We start from the raw sequence: 20,228 nt of genomic DNA on the forward strand, positions 1-20,228 counted from the left end.
AGCCAAGCACTTCGTAAAAATTATAAACACAAGAAAGAAAAAGCGAATAATATTCGATAAATAAGTGTTATTTACACTTAATGTGTAAATTACTCATTGTTATTTACAATATGTTCACAGTGTTATTTAAAACAGAAAATCAGAATCGTAGAATTACATATAAATAAATTTTTTATACAGTATCTGTAATTCTACATATTTATATAGTTACTTCCATCTATGAACATTATCCAGTGAAACATTAGATGTCTTCGTACTCGGATTGAAGATGATAGGATATTGATACGTGCTTAAGAACCGTTAGTAATGTGCTTCTAGGAAATGCATCTTCTATAACAAAATGCAGTAAGATGGTATTTAACAAGATGCCTCAGAGACTATTTCTGTGAGTGTCAGAGGCTATTTCTGCGACTGTCTCGTTGAGAATAGTGAAATGGCGGGGTTGATGTCTTCATGCAGGATGGGGTATCAGCTACAAGGACACCACTAGCTAGCTACCCACATCCCCGCAGTCTCCGTAGAGATCTCTGTCCTGTTCAAATTACACATCTGCAATCTGTATGTCTCACCGAACTCCAAGTTTGATACATTAGGTATACAAAATCTTCTCATCCAAATACCATCTCCATCATTAATAGCAACAGGCTTTAATGTCCACCATACTTTATGGAGCTCAACAATTTATTCCCCTTGAGGAAATATCATAAACAGAGTAAGGCAGGACTTAGACCTCTGTCTACTGAATGATGAATCATGCACGTTTATGTCATCATCGACTGGTACTTTATCCAACATTGACCTCTCCTTATGCTCCCTCTTATTAATTGGTCTGTTTGTGGCGACTTACACGGAAGCGATCATAAACCAATTATCATTGCTTTTGGTGCCGACCGCGCGTAGAACAAAGGACCACTGAAATGGATTGCTGAAAGAGCAAATTGGAAAGAGCTTCCAATCACAATATGATGATTTTCTATCATCATATCAACTACATTAACTTCCTCCCTCTTTTACCAACCTGGTACAGGAGAATGCTAGTAGATTCATTCTACAGACATCAGGAAATTGAAGGTGTCCCTCTATTCCCTGGTGGAATAATGATTACTAAAATGCAATTAATAAACGACAGCAGGCTCTACATAAATTTAACCGTAGATGTAAAAATGAACATTTAAATTTATATCGTAGAACTTGAGCGGATTGTCGTTGCATATTCATTCAAGCTAGGAGAAAGTCATGCAGGAATTACGTAGATACCATCTCACGACTACTACCATCCGCTGTATGGAGAAAACTTCGTGCAATTTGTGGATCCCACAAACAGTCTATCCTCGGCCTTATTCGTGAAGAACTAAGTTTTGTCACCTTCTGAAGTCGCAACTAACCTATCTGATTGTTTTCGTTCGGTGTCCTTAACTTCATCATATACTAATAAATTTCAGAGATATAAGATACGAATGGAAAAAATACTTAAAAACTGATGATTTGTTCAGAGAATTAAATACTCCCTTTACAATCAGCGGAGTTGTTGCACGGATTAAAAAACTCACGTGACATCTCCCCTGGACCTGATAACATCCATCTCAGTATGCTTTCAAACCTTCCCAATTCGGGCCTTCATCTCACTACTGTATATGTATAATGGTTTTTCTCCATGTAAGTCTTCCCACCCATCTGGTCGGAAGTAATTGTCATACCAGTACTTGAACCTGGTAGAGACAAAGCACGCTCCTCAGACTTCCGACCTATGTCCTTGATGAGCGTTTTGTGCAAACTGATGGAGAAAATAGTGAACCAAAGGCTCACCTGGTATTCAGAGAAGCACACTCAGATATATCCAGAACAGTGTGTTTTCCGCCAAGGACAATCTTTTATTGATCATCTGGTATCACTGGAAACAGCTATCCAAAATGACTTTCTGTTCCGTCGCTATTTTTTTTGACATCAGGAGGACGTACAACACAGCCTGGTGACGAGGTATTCTAAATACCCTTAAAGAATGGGGAGTCGGGGGTAATATGCTTGCCTTTATTAGGGGTTTCCGAAATGACTATTCATTTCATGTTCATGTTGAAGATTCTGTTTCGAGTAGCGTCACCTTGGAAAATGGAGTGCCTCAAGGAAGTGTATTAAGTGCCACCTTATTTACTATAGCCATCAACAGTATTACTAAACGTGTTCAACAACCTGTTTCATGTTCTATATTTGTTTATGATTTCGCTATATAAACCACGTCTCTTTCAACAGCTACACCTGAGAAACTTATAAAGTATACTATATCTTGCCTTGAAACTTGGTCTAAAATCACCTGTTTTACGTTCTCACCGCAGAAAACAGAATATGCAGTCTTTTCTCGTCTACGTGACCATTTCACTCCAGAAGTTCCGCTTAATATAGACCCGCTCAATATATATAATTGCTATCTCTCCTGACGTTAAATTTCTAGGTTTACTTTTCAATAGTCGTCTTACGTGGGCGAAACACATTAAACAGTTAAAGGCTAGATGTTTAAAAATTCTAGATATGCTATGAGTCCTTAGCAACACCAAATGGGAACTGATCGATCATGTACGTTACGTTTTTATTATTCTTTAGTCTGATCCTGATTAGATTATGGTTCTATAGTCTACTCTTCAGCGCGTCATACCATGCTTAAGATGCTGGATGCTGTACACGACTCTTTGTTTTGCCACTGGTGCGTTTAGATCAAGCCCTTTCACAAGCATACTTGTTGATTGGGGTAAGCCATCACTTTGGGTTAGGCGGGACCAGCTACTAACATCTTGCTCTTCCCGTCTTAAAGGACAACCAAATTACCCGGTTCTTGAAGTAGTCCTTGTAAATCCTCATTTCCAGCGGTATGAAAACCATTCACATAATACAGCACCAGTGGGTGTCCGTACCTGACGATTAATGTGCCTTCTATATTTTGACACATCATCTGTACATATTTTCCCTAACTGTCCCTGTACATTTCCTCCAACCCCATTAATTTTTATTACTACCTCACCATATGTAATAAAAAGTTAACAAATGCTCTCGTCTTTGAGAAAACATTTTACCATTTTCTAACAGAGACAAATCCAAATGCAATAGTATACACAGATGGGTTGATAATTAAACATACACTTCAAAGAAGGTGGCAAGATGATTAGACGGCTACAGCGGATAATAAACTTTGACACATAAAACACACGGTGTTACCATGGGACTCTTTATGCAGGAAAATTTGCCTGGAGGAAGTGGTCCTGTGTCGATTGCGATTAGAAAATACCAAAACTACACAGACACCTGATGTCAGTGGAGAGCACACACATCACTGGGCATCCGATGCGAATGCCGCTTGACTGCGCACCACATCCTTGTGGACTGCATATGCTATGTGGTTACTTATGTGCAAATTTAGACAGATATTTAAATTTAGAGACATACGGTGCGTCCTAGGAAATGACAAGAATGCATTAGACTGGGTAATATACTTAGTAATATTTAACCCGTCAAAATTTTGATATCATTTTGTTACATTCACGTTTTATATATTATCCTAATTTTTACATTTATTTTACTGCTTTAATTTTATTCCTGTTAATATGTTAGTTTTCATCATAGTTTTAATCACATTTTTTCTAATATTTTAATATCCTAGAAGAAGCCTCTTGTTATTATTTTAATCCGGGCGATGATAACGCTCCAAAAAAAAAAAAAATAGAATAATACTACCAAAGTATCTGCATAAATTGATAATGATGCAGGGGGCTTAAGAACCAAGACAAAAAAAAAGTTGCATGATATTTTCCTATAATGTATTTAATTTATTGATTGCTAATCTGGACGTGGCTTATAAGTAATGAAATTTGTTTTCATTTACACAGCGCAATTAAAAAACAAAATTGTTGTTATGGATCAGTTCAAGTCATCACCAGTTTCATATCTCTTCTTAGTTCTTATGTTTGGTGTAGTGTAGAAGGTTCAAGGAGTCATAGAATTTTTTTAATGAAGTGAATAGGTGGTCACAGTGAGTTCTCTTGCCATGCCTTCAGTGACTGGAGCTTCTATTTTCACCCTGATTTTAGCAGAGCTGTTGATGGCTTTTTGTATATACATATATTGTATACATACATACTCAATCATACATTTATATATTTTCTTTTTGTAAGAGAGACAGTTTTTAGAATGAGATCAAAAAGTGCATTGAATCTAAATTGTATCTGTTCACTTAGTATATCATCATTTGGTGTTAGTAATGTTTTATAAACATTAATGGTGTTTTTTAATGTATTTATAAAACATTTGATAATGTTAAGATTTTGTCCTTAATTGGGTGTATATGTCATAGGCAAATTGAAAAATCAGGCTTATTGTAAAGAGAACAGTCATTTTGCAACGTGCCTGGCAAATTGGAAAATTATTTAGCAATTTCTAATCAGCGTGATATTTTTCAGGCTCATTGTAATGAGCCCATTCAACTTTAGCCTAATAAGAAAATGTGCAATTGTTTCCTCAAAAGACCTGGTTTTATCCAGGCTTACTGCAGTAAACCTTATCCCATGCAGGCATATTGAAAAGAATGGCACAGCTCAATCATGAAAAGCCTGTTGAAACATGCATAGCAGTAGATGGTGACCTGTAAAAACATGCATTGCAACAGACAGCAAGGAATGTCTTTCAATATTGCTTAGTAGCAGTTGAATTGTCTCAACATGCTTGTGTTTTAATTCTGTACAGCGTTCTGCTTAGTGATATCGTGTGTTTTTATTTGTCAGTTCGCCTAGTGACATTTTGTGTTTTTTATTTTATCTTTGTGTGTGTTGTCATCAATACTGAACAAATTGAAAAAGGTATTTTTAAAAATGCAAAGGACAGAATGTAGGACACTGCACAGAACAGTAACAGTAGTGGGAGTAATCTCAAAGACAATCTTTATAACATGAAGTTAAACTTTAATAAAAAAATTAATGAATAGAGTAACAAGAGTGGTGATGTAGTAAAAAAGCTGTGTTGTTTTTGCCAAATCAAAAAAAAAAATTTGAAACACTAAACTGCAAAAAATTCTCTCAAAAGTGTTCTGGTAAAAATCGTATGAACATGACTTATGTTTGCTTTGAGCAAAAGCCAGGTTGTTTGTAAATCCTGTGCAATTGTGTCCTGTGACATCTGTGTCATGTTTGGTAATCCATGAAGCTGGTAATTTTACAACATAATAAAACTTGGTCACAAACAAGTACATTGTGTGCAACCGCCAAGGCTCCAGAGAAGTTGAAATCTGGACCTATTCCACACTCTCCTTAATCACCACATTTGGTGCTTTGTGACTTTCAGTTCTTTCCAAAATTAGAGAGATATTAAGGATATTCATTTCACTACAGATGATGAACTGAAGGACACAGTGAGGTCATAGATCAGGGAAGACCACCAACATTCTTCATTGACAGAATGAGAGAAAAATTTCAACATGAAAGGTATGGGTTTCACTAACAATTAAAAAAACTCCAAAAACTTAAAATTAGTGATGAAGACTGCTTAAATAGAGAAAAATTTACAAAACACATCAACAAAATTAAGGTTCTTGTGGGAGATAAGAAAAAAACATGCTGGCAATAAATGTACTGAAGAAAGGCAAGAACTTCATTCTTGAAGAATGAAAAACCTATGGGAAAGGAGAAAGAAGAGAAAAGAGTCAAAAGGAAATGATATCTGCATGGTCCCTAGTTGGTCAGTTCATGCACAAAAAAAAAAAAAACTAGGAAAAAGGAATAGTATTTTTATTAGGTAATATTATACATGGAATAACTCATAAAAAAAGTTAAACTGAAAAATATTTTAAAATGTCAGATTTATTTTTATGTGTTTTACCATACAATTTCAACAAGCATTCATTGAAACCTGGTTAGTTTCTTTTAAGACACAAATGATTAAAAAAAAAGAATTACATATATTTTTTATAACAAAATATAAATAAATTAAATACTATAAAATGATTAAAAAACTTAACAACTGTAAAAGAATACTATATACTTAAAAAATTATAAAGCTTACTATTTTGGTCTTGGGTATTGCATGTACAGAAACTGAGAATTTTAGTTTTATAGCTGAGTGATTATACGACTGTTTTATTACATTTTACTCTTTAAATTAGTTTGGTAATTTGAAGATAATTAATTATTAAAAAAAATTCAGTTTGATCAAAAAAACTGTTACTATTTTTATTAATCATTTTATCTCATAATAATGAAAGCATGTACATAATAGTGTTACTCATATGCAGTAGAAGATTGATTAACCATGAAATTTTATGTAATAAACCCGTCATAAAGATGATGTGAGAACAGTAGATTTGTAAGATATTAGGCTTACATCTGTAGAAAGAAATAAAAGGTGTGAGAGGGTTGATGAAGAAATTGTTTATTAATAGTGGTAAAGAAAGTGTAGTGCGAAATCCATCAGTAGGGGAGAACACAGAAGTGATGACCATTTTTTATTCTGCTCTCTAAAATAAAATAAGTTATTTATTAATTGCTTTAAACATTTCAGTTATAAATATCATGTCAATTATCTTCTAAAAATCAAATCTTCTACTCCTGGAGAAGAAGTAAGATTATTATTTTAATGTAACAAAATTCATCTTGGTAGTTGGTCAAGCTATTCAATTACTGTTCATGTTTAATGTATGAATATATTATTTTCAAGACAAGGATAAAATAAATAAAATAAATAAAATAAATATTTATAAACTAAAAATGAGTTCTTCGAGAATCAATGGTCAAAACAACACTTTTTTCAGTGTACAGTGAAAATTAAAATAAAAAACTTGAAATACAGATCTTCTAAATGAAACAGACTGAAATTTAATCTAACAGCAACTAGAACTATGCTGATTCAAGATATAATACTTTTTTACATATAAGCAACTCAGTTTTATTTTTAAATAAGGAAACTTCATTTTTCCCTATTTACTCAGCTTAAGGAAAGTCTAAACAGTGTTAAGTAAGGAAGGAATAAGGAGAATATTTCCCTCTAAAATTTTAAATAATATTACAAAATAACGACAAAAAATGTTATTTATTTATATTTCAAGAACCAGATTATTTACAATGAAGCTATTGTTTATTATTTAATGGCAAGTAAAAAATTTTAGAAAATAATAAATAAATTTTGTTTAAGTTTTAATTAAGTTCATTCACTCAGCATAATAATATATATTTGAAATTTTTATAATAGGATTATTTATACCATGAAATTATTGATTCAAATTAATCTTATTGCTACTATTGATTTTCATTTAGTTTCAGCACTTTGTTATAAAATCATTGATAACAAAAATTAAATATTGTAAAATTTCATATAATTTTAGTATATGAGATTTTAGTAAAAGATTAATTTTATATTAATACTTAAAAAAAACAAGAGTATATTTGTAGTTAAAAAATTTGATTAGATTAAAATAATAAATAATAATAATTAAAAAAACCTAATTTTATTAAATCTATAAAAATTAATTTTTTAATAATGAAAATAGTAGTTATACCATAATGCATTTGTTTTGAATAATAAAACATTTTAATTTTTTAATTTATAGCTACTATTTTATTATTTTTTTATTGATCATACACAGTTTTTCTTTTAAATTTTATTTAAAATTCACAGAAAAATAATTTTTTAATAACATGATAAAGTATTAAAATTAAAAGTTCTATGAATAATACATAAATTTGTAGTAAAATAAAATGTTAAAACATTATTTACAATATAAAATTATCATTAATTTTAATTGCTAATCAGTAATAAATATACATATTATAAATGTATATGTGTGTTAATAGGGCTTAAAGTATCAGGATTTCTCTTAGTCATCAGCAGACTCTAATAATGATAATTGCAATTTCATCATGCAAACACTTTATTCAAATGACACTATTGCAATACCATTTTCAAGATAGAAAGAGATAGTGATAGATATGGTTAAATTTTTATTTTTGGATCTAGTTCTATTTTTGTTTCATTGTAGATCCGATGAATGGCATGGTTAATATAATATAAAAAAAAATTATCTAATATGCTAGATCAACTATTTTTTGCCAAAGATTCATACCCGAACCAACATTGGTTTTGTTTTCAGTTTATTAATATTTTTATGATTGGTTAGTAATCATTAAATTTTTGTTCTTAAAAAAATTTATTTATTATTTCAAACTAAAATTATTAGTTATGATATTATTAAACTACTAACTTATTATTTATGTACAGCATATTACTCTGAGTACTAAACCGAGCAACATTGTACAAAACTATTATGAATTCCATTTTTTTTTTTTTTTTTTTTGGAAGTAATCTGCAAATCATCTCAAACATGATCTTTGTAAGTGGTACAGTAAGCAGAATTATATTCCATGCAAAAGGTGAGATATGTTAAGTTGGATACAATTAGAAGTGATGTTATTTAAACATAATTATATATTTCAAAAACATTAAAGTTAAGGAAATAGTTAGTGTACAAAGTTGTGGTATGATCATGTCAAAACACATTATTGTAAGACTGGAAATAATTTTTTTCATACTAGTAAGTAGTTTAAAGGAAAGAGAACAACTAAAATATAGTGAATTAAGAATTCTTGAATTTTGCAAGTTTAATGTTGTAACATTGAGAAGCAGGAAAAATAAGCTTTTGAAAAAATAATAAAAAAATTAATTTGACTTAAGTTGGAATTAAAAAGTACTGATGGCCAAGAAAAAAATCACTCTCTTCAGTCAGGTTTTGGTTAATTATTAATTGTGTGCATAATTTATATGATTCAACAGTATTTGTATTTAGTATCATCCAGTAACTTAAATCATTAAAAAAAACTGAGATAGTATTTATATATATATATATATATATATATATATATATTATATGAACTTTGAAATATTTACTCACTCTGTTATTAATTATGTTTATTTTTTCTTAATGTTATTCATTAATTCCAGTTTTAATCTAAGTAAGAATTGTTGAAAAGGATGTCTCAGCTGGAGGTTATTTAAGGAATACTGCAAAAATGATCTACTTCTACTTTTATTGGTTTTTAAAATTTTTTTAAATTAAAAATTTTTTTAATTCGCAATATTCTTTGGCAAATTCATAGTAATTTGCTTATTATATATATATATATATATATATATATATATAATGAGTGAATATAATTGATTAATAATTTTTATGTATAGTTTTTATTATCATTATCTTAAATTATTAAAAATTTATGTTTTCAAAAATGACTTCCTGGATCTATCTCTTTCAAAGTGGTCTGTAACTGATAGATTATGGAATCTTATCAAGAAATTATACACTCTTCTTGAGTTACCACAATTTTCACCAGTATATTTTTACAATTGTCAGTAAATGTAGTTAAAAAATTACAGATTTTTTATTTAATTAATGTCCAATAATATTATAATTGTTTAAAAAAAATAAAGAATTGGAGAAAATAATTTCACTTTGGAAGAATGTTTTATGATATTTTGATTATAAATGTTTATTGTGATGCTATATGTTGATCTTCAGACTTGGCATTATATTATTTAGAAACAGCCTTACATTGAACAGGGAGTAACACATTGTGATGTAAAAATTTTCTAAATAACTTTTGGTGATAGAAAGGACTATGAGTCATTTCTGTAAATTTTCATAAAAGTATTGATAAATAACAGTTTTTCTAATATAATATTTTAGATCATGTGATAATATGTCATTCTTTATTAAAATATTATGTAGTATTAAAAATATCAGTTTTTTACACTGTTTGAAACATATGAAAAATGCCCAACAACTGCAAAAAAAATAATGCAATTATCATAAATAATAAGCAATTCAAAATATTATAACATAAAACAAATTATAAATAGTAAAATTATGTACACAATATTATAACATATTCATAAAATATATCTTAAACATAAAAACCTGAATCAGTAATACAAATAATTAAAAAAAATAACAAATATTAGTGTGATTTTTTCCTTATAAAAATAATATAAAACAGGGAAATAAATAAACTGATACATAATAAACAAAAAGAAAATTAAATAAATAAAGCAACATAAACTAAGCTATAGATGCGCGCGCGCATACACACACACACACACACAATAAATACAACCTCACAATGATATATAATATATATATATATATATATATATATATATATATATATATATATTATTTATTTATATATCAATCAAACATTCACTTACAGAGACAATAATCTTTTACGGATATTTTAATACTACTATATCAAGTACACACACTTTACCAAATCACATAATCTGACAAATTCTGAACCCATGTGAGTAGCTGTGTAAAGTTAAACAAGTTTTTTGTATATTTTCAAATTTAATCAATTGAAACATTCTTCTAATTAATTAAATTTAAAACTGAAAAAAATGAATCCTTTAAAGGTGTATTCACATTTGAACCTGTCATCTTTTACTATTGAAATCAATAACACAGTTTTAATGAGATGACTTTTACTGTTTCATTTTGATTAAGTAAATGGAAATGGTTGGTAAAACAAAGTGTATACGTATAATTTATCATGTGGATACATGTAAATTTTCATCTTTCTTAATGTTGATAAAATGTTTAATTAGATTCTATGGGATGTTTTTTTTTATTTATAAGCAGATATTATATAAATTCATTTTATTAAACTTATTTATTATTTTTTTTTTAAAAAGACTTGATTATGCTTTGATTAACTGCTTTGGAAATCTGTTAAAAGTGAAGGACAAGTATTTTTATACTATTTTTGTATTTTTTCATTTTATAAGACGATCAACTTAATTATGCAGCCATCAGAAGAAGCTTTACAGCGATCTTTAAATGAATTGAGTAACATATTTAGTCAATATAATTTTAAAATATCAATGAATAAAATATAGGTTATGTCTTCTGGGGCAAAGATCCGATAAGATCAAAAATAATTTTGGAAAACGATTGAACAGGTTTCACATTTTAAATATTTAAGATGCAATATCAGCTTTAGATCAGATATAGATGTAGAAAAATTCAGTTTTCAAAATATGTGTGGATCAATAATAAGATCCCTTTGCAATAAAATTAGAAAGATACAATGCTGAAGTTATACAAAGTAATGGCTGTCCCTCTGATAATGTATGGAAGTGAGGTATGGATTATTACATGAGAACTAAGTCAAAAGTTCAGACACCAGAGATGCGATTTCTTAGATCAATAAAAGATGGATCTAGCTGAAACCAATTTAAGAATGAGAATATAAGAAGAGAATTAGATATGTATTCTCTCTTAATGAATGAATTGCACATTTCAAGGAGAATTGGCACCAGCATATATCTAGATTGGTTAATGGTAGATGGGTTAAATGAAGTAATTAATTATAAACCAAATGAAAGAGAAATGTGCTGAAGAGGTAGTAATGATTCCTGTTTAAAGTTAGTACAGGTTTAATGCCTATCCAGGATAACAAGAAGAAGAAGAAGAAGTATATTACAACATTTTAAATATTTATGAAAACGACTGGTTGTTTATGTGCAAATGAAGAACCCATGCTTGGTACAAAATCATGAATTCTTATTAAAACTACAGTTACTACAGTTGAAACTACAGTATTTTGGTTTGAAAGAATTACTTTTAGATAAAACTTTTCAGATGTATGTTTTGGAAGATCATTAAAGTTTTCATTAAATAATACATTACTTCTGTAAAAGAGAGGTGACGAGTAAGACTGAATCAGTACAAAGAAGATTGTTATTAGTTTTGCACCACTGAGGTTTGATTAATAAACATTTTTTGTACAAGGATGACTACATGAAATTAGACATTTATACCATAAGGATGAGGTGAATATTAGACTTTTTATATACAAAATTAATAATACTTATGTTAATGTCTTTATGATTAACCTTTGTATTCCAAATGTGAATGTTGTGACAAGATTTATTTATCCTCAACAGAACTAATGAGTATCTTTTTGATAGATGAATCTAAACATTAGATGAGGTACATTTTAACAATCATGTAGACATCTAGCTCAAGAGTAAAAAATTGTAAAAGTATAAGATTTTCTTGAAAAAAGCAATTTTATTATGCATAGTTTTGGAGAATAAGTAGTGTAATTTATTTTTTGAAAGTATTATACTTTTGACATGTTTCTGACTATACCTTTCTCAGTAGAGTTTTTTTCTCATGAACACCTAATAGGTTAGGTTTGACCAAAAGGTTAGACTATAGTTTTATTTACTGTTCTTTATTAAGTCCTTTAACTTTTCTTTCAGTATTTGGAATAGGTTATTTTTCCCCTATTTAGTTAGACAATCTCTACCGTGGAGGTTGTGGTGGCTGAAAAGGAAAAATATAGAAGGTATCAGATTAGAATATCTGATATTTTCAGGAAAGACTAAAATTATAAAACTCTTTTCAGGTGATCTTACCACCAGTATAATCAAATTTAATTGGTTGTACTGTGAAGTATCTAGTAGCTCTGTAGATGACAGCCTTAATTTTTACAAGTATAGTCTACAAGTTATGATCTATTAAGATCAGTAGATTCATAATATGCTTTAAGTTTAGAACTATTGTAAGAAGAATTTCTACGAAAAAGGTTGTTTACCTTATTTTAGGGTATTTTCACATTAGTAAAATTTTTAGACCTAAATTTCTATAGCCCGCTTATTTTTATAAATGATTGTTAAACATTTTTTTTTTTGCAGTTAAGCAGTTGGTCTTACCTGATTAAAAATTTGAGATAGTGTTAGCAACTAAATCCCAGCGATTAAAGTAAACTGATTATGTGAGCTTTAAAATCTAGTTTAAAAAACATATTAAGAAATATAATGAATAAAAATAAGTAGAATAAAAAATATTGTATGTAAAAATTTGGAGTAGTATAACCATTAAAGTACAATTTTTTACGCATAGAATATAAGATATTGAAAATGATTTCTTTTTTCTTTTACACAAAAACGCACACAGGTTCAGATAAGAGTATAAATTTCATGAAAAAATAAACTAATTGATAAAAACCCGATTAAAACTAAAATTAAATAATACTAAAATTAATAATACATAAATAAATAATATTAATAACAATTATATCTATACACAATAACAATAATTATTATTTTTATTAAAATAATAAAACTAGATAAATTAGAAAAAAAAGATTGAGCATTACACTGATGTTTATATAATATTTAATTATTTATATAGCATGCATATATAAATTTAAATATGATCGGTAACATGACGTCCCATATTACTTAGTATCAAAAAATAATGTACAAATTCATTTTTAACAACAAACATAAATATGGCTATAATAATTAATGGCTTATATATGAATTACAAAGTTAAAATAATTATATATTATTATTTTCAGTAATATTTAAATTATGTGAAAATAATAAAGTACAGGCTATATATTTTTAAAGTAATAATATATAATAAATTAAAATTAATATAGAGAATTAATTAATTTTTCAAAAATAGTGGATTGGAAAAATAATAAAAATCATATTAATGAAATATTTAAAATACCACCAATCAATTTTTAATCTTCCTATCTTTTTTTTGGAGGGGGAGAATAATACTAAAATTATAATAATATTAATTGATTTTTACTTATTATTATTATTATTCACAATTAATATAACTTTTATAATTTATTTCTTTATTGAAATATATCTAATATTAAAAAATTAACTCCATAAAATTATATTTACTACAATTATAATTTTATCTCTTTAAATATTATTTTTATTCAATTTAAAATTTGAAAATGATTTATTTGTTAGTTATAGTGAACTTATTTTATGTATAAATATTTAAAAGAAGATTTGAAATATATTTTGAATAAAGGCCATTTAAATTGATTCCAAATTACTTAAATGGGCTTAATTTATTAAGAACCATTGTAGATCTAGTAGCATACATTCAAACTTTATATTTATTATATATTATTATAATTAAGAATATGAATTCAAACGGTTTTTTTTAATCCAAGATGACGAAATTATTTTAATTTTATTTATTTTTCATTAATATTTTTCTTAAAACTATAATTTAATATTTACTTAATTTTTATTTATCATAGTTTGCGAGTTATATTAAAAATAGATTTTTTTCATCAATTGCAAAAGAGCAAAGTAATAAATGGCATTTATTATATAGAAAAACAATATTTAATATGACGTTGGAGTTGATTAAATATTAAATTTAATGAAATTAAGTCTGAAAAACACAATTTCCATCCAAGGTAAAATTCGGATGATAAAAGCAAACGTTAAAATAGGTTTGAGACAAAGAGATGGATCAATCTAGTTTTAGATAAAATTAGAAAAAAACATTCAGGAATAGAATGACAAAAACGTTAAAATCGGAACCAAACACTTAATCTAAAAATCAGATGCCTTGCTTTCGAAGAAGATTCTCGCAAAATCAGAAGATGCAGTTTCCCAAATTAACGACCTATACAGCAGAAAAAGCAGCCTTGCAAATTCCTTTTAAAGACAGAAATCATGACAATCTCAAAAATTACTCCAAAAACCAAACAGAGACCAAGTAAGGAAAAATAAATATAGCAACCCGATTATATATTTAGGAGAAGTAATCAGTAAAAACAGAAATAGATAAAGTAGGTTTGAAAATCTGGAGGTCGGAATTAGAAAAATTATTAAGTTTGCTAACTAATAAAATTTATAAAAAAAATACTTTCTATAAACGCAAAATTGAGTCATTACCATACTGTAGTCAAATTAATGAGCTTCTGCGGGATTGAAACAATAACAAACATTTGTTATTTCAGTCACTGTTGTTTTTAATTTTTTGTTTTTTAAGCAATTCAGTTGACTGGCTTTAAATATCTTCTTAAAGTCAAAAGGATAATTCTAAAGAGTAGCTACGGTCGCAGAAAAACCGAAGAAAAACTAAAATTAATTAAGGAAATTTATAAAGCTCAACAAGATTTGAAAACCACAACAAGAAAATTCTTGGAATTCAAGGAATTCAAGGAATCGATATTCCTCCGACACATGATTCGAAAAAAAAAACAAGTTTTCGAAAAACTATGAAAATTAAAAATCCAAACAGGATACCAAAAGCAAATGAAAGAGGAACTTCAAAAACTAAGGATAAATGTGAAGGACTGCTTAGATAGAATAAAGTTTAGAGAAATAATTTATAATCTAAAGGTTTTTGTGGATGAAGAAAAAACACCTGAAGAAAATGGACAAAAGAAAGAAATAGATACTCTGAGAAAATGAAGGAAATTTTAAAAAGGGGAAAAAGCAAATAAGAAATGATATTTATGTGGTCCTTAGTAAATCGCTTTGTAAAAAAAGAAGCATTTATTGTGGTAAAGTCTATTTAATTTATCTATGCCTAATAAAGTATAATTCGTAGAGCTTTTGCGGGTTGTTTTTCTATACTCGTATATTATTACTCTAGATTAAATAAAACATTTGCATTATAAACATTATAACATAGTTAAAGATGAAGCAATATGAAATTAAAGAACATAGTAATAATAAATATATGAATTTTTTAAATTATTTGTCCTATTTGTGAGAGTTGACTGATAGATAGGTTTTTTTTGGATGAGAATAAATAATGGTTGCCGTAGTTATGGTGTCATATTTTCAGTTCAATATTTACATTTTGAAAGTTAGTAAAGCGATTGAATTAAATTTATAAATGTACAAATCGAATACTTATTCTGTTTACTCCAAGGCAAAATTTCAAAACTCTTGAGGAGTTAAGTTGTAAGTTGATTAATAAAAGAGTTAATTGTTAATAATCGTTTAAATCGTTTAAACAAAACGTTTAAATCATCAAAAATAGATAATATTTCCTTACGGTTAACCTTGAATTTGTCACCATAATCAATGGGGAATTTTCTCTTAAGTTAGTTTGTTTTTATATAAACCCAAGTTTTTGAATTTGGATCAAAACAAGGGTCTTGGGTCAAAACTTGGGTTAACTTGGATGGGTTTTCTTGTTACCATCATTATTTCAGGATGCTAATGAAATAATAATTAACAGAATGAAGTTAAATGGAAATTTATTTATCTTCTCTTTTTATCGTTAAAGTTTTCTACAGCTCCGTCTTTTGGTGCGCTGATATCATGTTATGCCATTTTACAAGTTTAAAAAAAAGACGAATCATATAGAAACGTCATCCTGGATTAAAAAAAAAATCATATATATTTATATATATTTTTTAAAATAAACTGAAGTTTTAGATAATACAATAATGGTAAAACTGCTATTGTTTTGCTACGCTAATTTACGGAAAGAATGTTTGATATAATACAAAAAAATGAAAATTTATGAGGAAAAGACATTTCTGTTTTGAAAAACAAATTAGGGAAAAACTGATTTGTAGTAAATCGCATTGTTATGTTTCTTGCTGTCAATTTATCACCTCAAAAGTATTTTAAAATGACTAGTAGTTATTGTATTGTATCTTCGTCATAAAGCTCCTTACGTTTATGAATGAATTATAAAAATAAACGATTTAAATGGCTTTTTTAAAATCTATTTCCCTAACTATTGTTTATTTCAAGTAAATAATATTTAGGCCTGTTTTTGTTTTTAGTTTACAATAACAATTTTATATATATATATTTTTTTTTTTCGCTAAAATTAATTTATTGAATTAATTATTATCTTAAAAAGTTTTTAAATTGAGCAAATTTTTGAAGTATAAATCGAAAATTAAATATTTAGTGACTTTAAAATTTTTCAAATATTTTAAATAACTATAGCATTTTAGTTATACTCTATTCAGGTTTGTTTATTATTTTGTCATAATTAAATACATTTTTACTTTAAAAAAAACGGCTCTAATTAAAGTAAAACATTCGCAATTTTATTTAGAATTAACTATTTGAAATATTTAAATAAAATGTATAAAGTGAGTTTCAATTAACCTTTATAAATATTATCAATATAATTTGATTAAATTGAAATTAAACACGACTTGATCATTAAAAAAAAAAATCTAAAGAATCAAAAGTGAAATTGAGCAAATTAAATTATTTTAAAATGAAGAAGAATAAAATTAATTTAGTAATGCTTATGTGGTTCTTATTTTAGTTTTGTCTTTAATTCTCATTGACGAATAAAAGAAAATAGGTTATAATAATGAGCGGTGGCAGTGAAACGTAATATAATATGTACTAAGAAAGACTAGTGTTCAAAGAAAGAATCATATTCTGATAAATTTTCACCCTGCTTATTAACTTTATTCCCTTATATACGTATCATTCTCAGGTAACTTAAAAAATAAAAATCGATTCAGATATTTTTTTTAAATTTTAAAATCAAAAATTATAACAAGTTACAATAAAAATAAGGAATAATATTTCTTTTATAATTTTATTCTGGAAAAAAATATCGTATTAATATCGATACAAAAATTTTATGTAAAAATTAAATTTTTTATTTGTTGTAACTGATTTTTTAATTTAAAATTATTAGAATTATTGGACAAATCATTAACTGACTTCAAATGCCAAATTAAAAAGTTATTTGAGGTCTGAGAATGTGAGCAAGGGCTAGTTAATGCATATTTAGTGCCAGACAGTGCACCAAAATTGATAAATCTTACGAATAAAAACAACTCTTGGCAACTGCTTTTCCTCCTGGACCTGGACCATGACCAGGGAAGGTTTTAGGCGTTGGACGTAACCGAAGTCTTAACCGTACACAAAGAAAAGCTGATAATAAACAAGAAATTACTAAAACAGCGAGTAACAAAGCTAAGGTTGCTGCAAATCCTGGAGTCGTCATACAGATCATACCACCAGGAGATGGATCTTGTGCTGGGAAAACCATTGTAGGTGCGCTTGAGTTACCATCATCAAGAGAGAATGTTAAATCACCGGTTGAAACAACTCTTATAATACGATTTACACCGACTTCTTCGGAACCGGTTTCTCTACGTTGACGTCGTACTCTTCTTTCATCGCGTGGTCGACCACCTAAGTAGGCTTCTAGAGGTACGTGCTGAGGTGGAGGAGGAGGGCCGTATGATTCACCGTCCAGTAATCCTCCTGGAGCTGCACATTGGTCTGGGCATTGATACCTACAAATCTGAATAGTACACTGGAAATGAACTTCCATGGAATCGGGAAACTTAAACGCTTGAAAATGTGCGTATGATAAAACGGAAGCGGATGCGCCAAAATTTTTGATTTTAGTAAAACGTGACATGAGTTTAGGTCTAGTAACGCAACCTTGTTGATCTACAAGTTGGATAGGAGCTCGTTTTCCGTCATGAGCCATACAATTACGAACAAGCATGTCAAATTTTGAATCGTCATCCTTAATAGCGAGTACCATAGTCATAGTTTGACCTATTTTTACTAGTCCTGATACTTCTGATGCCCATGGTCCTTTGCCGACCTGAATTTGCATCCAGCAACCGACGTTATCGCCGGCAAAATCAGCTCTAACTACATCGAGCATGTCCACTGGGAATGGACGAAAAGTTACCGATTTTTCATATTGATCGTGCCATGTACATCGAAGTTTTCTCGCTTGATCCCAAACTTCTTGTACTTGAGGATCGTATTGAATTACGATAATGTTTTCAAAATACGTACCCGAACCGGAATCGGCTCCGTAACCGTATAAACCGTTTTCAGTATTACCAGCTGTGCCGCAGGTGTGTATACTTATCTCAAAATTAGCTGAAGTACGACCCAAACCGGCAGGTAAATGTACACAATTAACGTTGCTGTAATGTCCTTTACTAAATACTATACCGTAGAACGGTTTATCAAATCCTACAAAAACTTTCATCATATTTTTTTCACATTTTACATCCAAACTGATAATTTTTGGCATGTCGGGTGCAGAAACCGGCCAAGGATCCAGTTTATCTATAGCATCTGCTGCAGTCGGTGGCGGTGGTGGTGGTGGACCGTGGTATGCAGCAACACTATGGTACGGCTTTCCGCGTACAGGAGGAAGTACTCCTCTTTGTCCGTCTTTACTAGATTCCAGAGCCACTTGGTCTCCATTTTCTCCTCCGACGCTATCATCCCTATTCTGTGCATGTTTAACTGTTTCACCTACTTCGGATACACCTCCTGGTACAGCCTCTACAACTTCCACTTCCTCTGCCAACTGAAACAAAAATAAATTTGTTCTAATTTCAGATGTTTTAAATGATTTTCTTTAATGAAATATAAACTAATACTACGAGTGAATTTTAGCGATCATACAGAACGATGCGTTAGTGTCAGCACTACAAGTGATTAACCACTTACTAGTAACGCCGATACTACAATGGATACAACACGTGCACCTGTACGGGGCAGCAGTTTTAAAGGTGGTGGGAAATTTGGGGTAGGATTTTATGTTATGTAAACTCCACTCCAAAGTTCTTCAGTACAATTGATAAAAAGAAAATATGGGGATTTATTAAACCAAATTCAAAATAACAGCTGTTTAAATAGTTTAATATGAAGTAAGACTTTTAAAATAAATTTTTAATTTTTTTAATTTCTCTTTGTAACTAGCTTAAATATAAGCTAAATTATTTATATTTTTAGATGAATTATTTGCATCTTGATTGATTAATTTCATTTTATAACAGATTTTAAAGTTTGAATTCGTATTGAAACAATCCGATTCACCTCTATAAAAATAAAACTTTTACTTATTAAATAAATGTAAATGGTTGAAAGAGAAAGACAAAAGTTGGCATAAAAATGTATGCAGACTGCTCCAGAATAATTAAAACCAATTTTTGTTTTTATCAAATTCTCAAAATTAAATAAGCAGCAGTTGAGCGGTATACTAAGTCTGAACTGGCGGTTATACCGCTCAACTGATATTGATGGTCATCAGTTTTGAAAAAAAAGGGTCAGTTCTTTTACACACCAGAAGCATTGCAATGTAGTTGAAGCATTTTGAATTCGCCCCTTAAAAATGATAAAAGAATTAGAATACCTCAAATAATAAATAAAACTGTTGTATAAATAATCAAGTTAGCCAAATTGTTGGACTGAGAAAGCGTACACCATTATTTAATAAAATAAAAATAAATTTAGTAATTAAGTCGTGTTCAACTCTTGGCAATTCCAATCCCTTGGAATTTTCCTTTCAAATTTTACGGGTGGTTTGCCATTGCCTTCTCAATGTAGTTAATTAAAACCCAACCCCAAAGAACACCGCTATCCACAGTCTAATATTCAAATCCATATAAAAA

At 28.7% G+C, this 20,228-nt stretch overlaps 1 protein-coding gene across 1 annotated transcript; it reads right to left on the reverse strand.

Annotated features, from left to right (window-relative positions):
- Positions 1-17,614: 17,614 nt before the first annotated feature.
- On the reverse strand, positions 17,615-18,874 carry dy (transmembrane protein dusky). Its single transcript, XM_075354094.1, has one exon. The coding sequence runs from the start codon at positions 18,857-18,859 to the stop codon at positions 17,615-17,617; it is 1,245 nt and encodes a 414-aa protein (XP_075210209.1). The 5' UTR covers positions 18,860-18,874.
- Positions 18,875-20,228: the final 1,354 nt, after the last annotated feature.

This window comes from Lycorma delicatula, chromosome 1, assembly GCF_047948215.1.
Source record: "Lycorma delicatula isolate Av1 chromosome 1, ASM4794821v1, whole genome shotgun sequence".
In the NCBI taxonomy this organism is placed as follows: domain Eukaryota; kingdom Metazoa; phylum Arthropoda; class Insecta; order Hemiptera; family Fulgoridae; genus Lycorma; species Lycorma delicatula.

Excerpts from the sequence above, each read along its gene's own strand:
- dy (XM_075354094.1), bottom strand. The coding sequence starts at position 18,859 with ATGCCAAAAATTATCAGTTTGGATGTAAAATGTGAAAAAAATATGATG.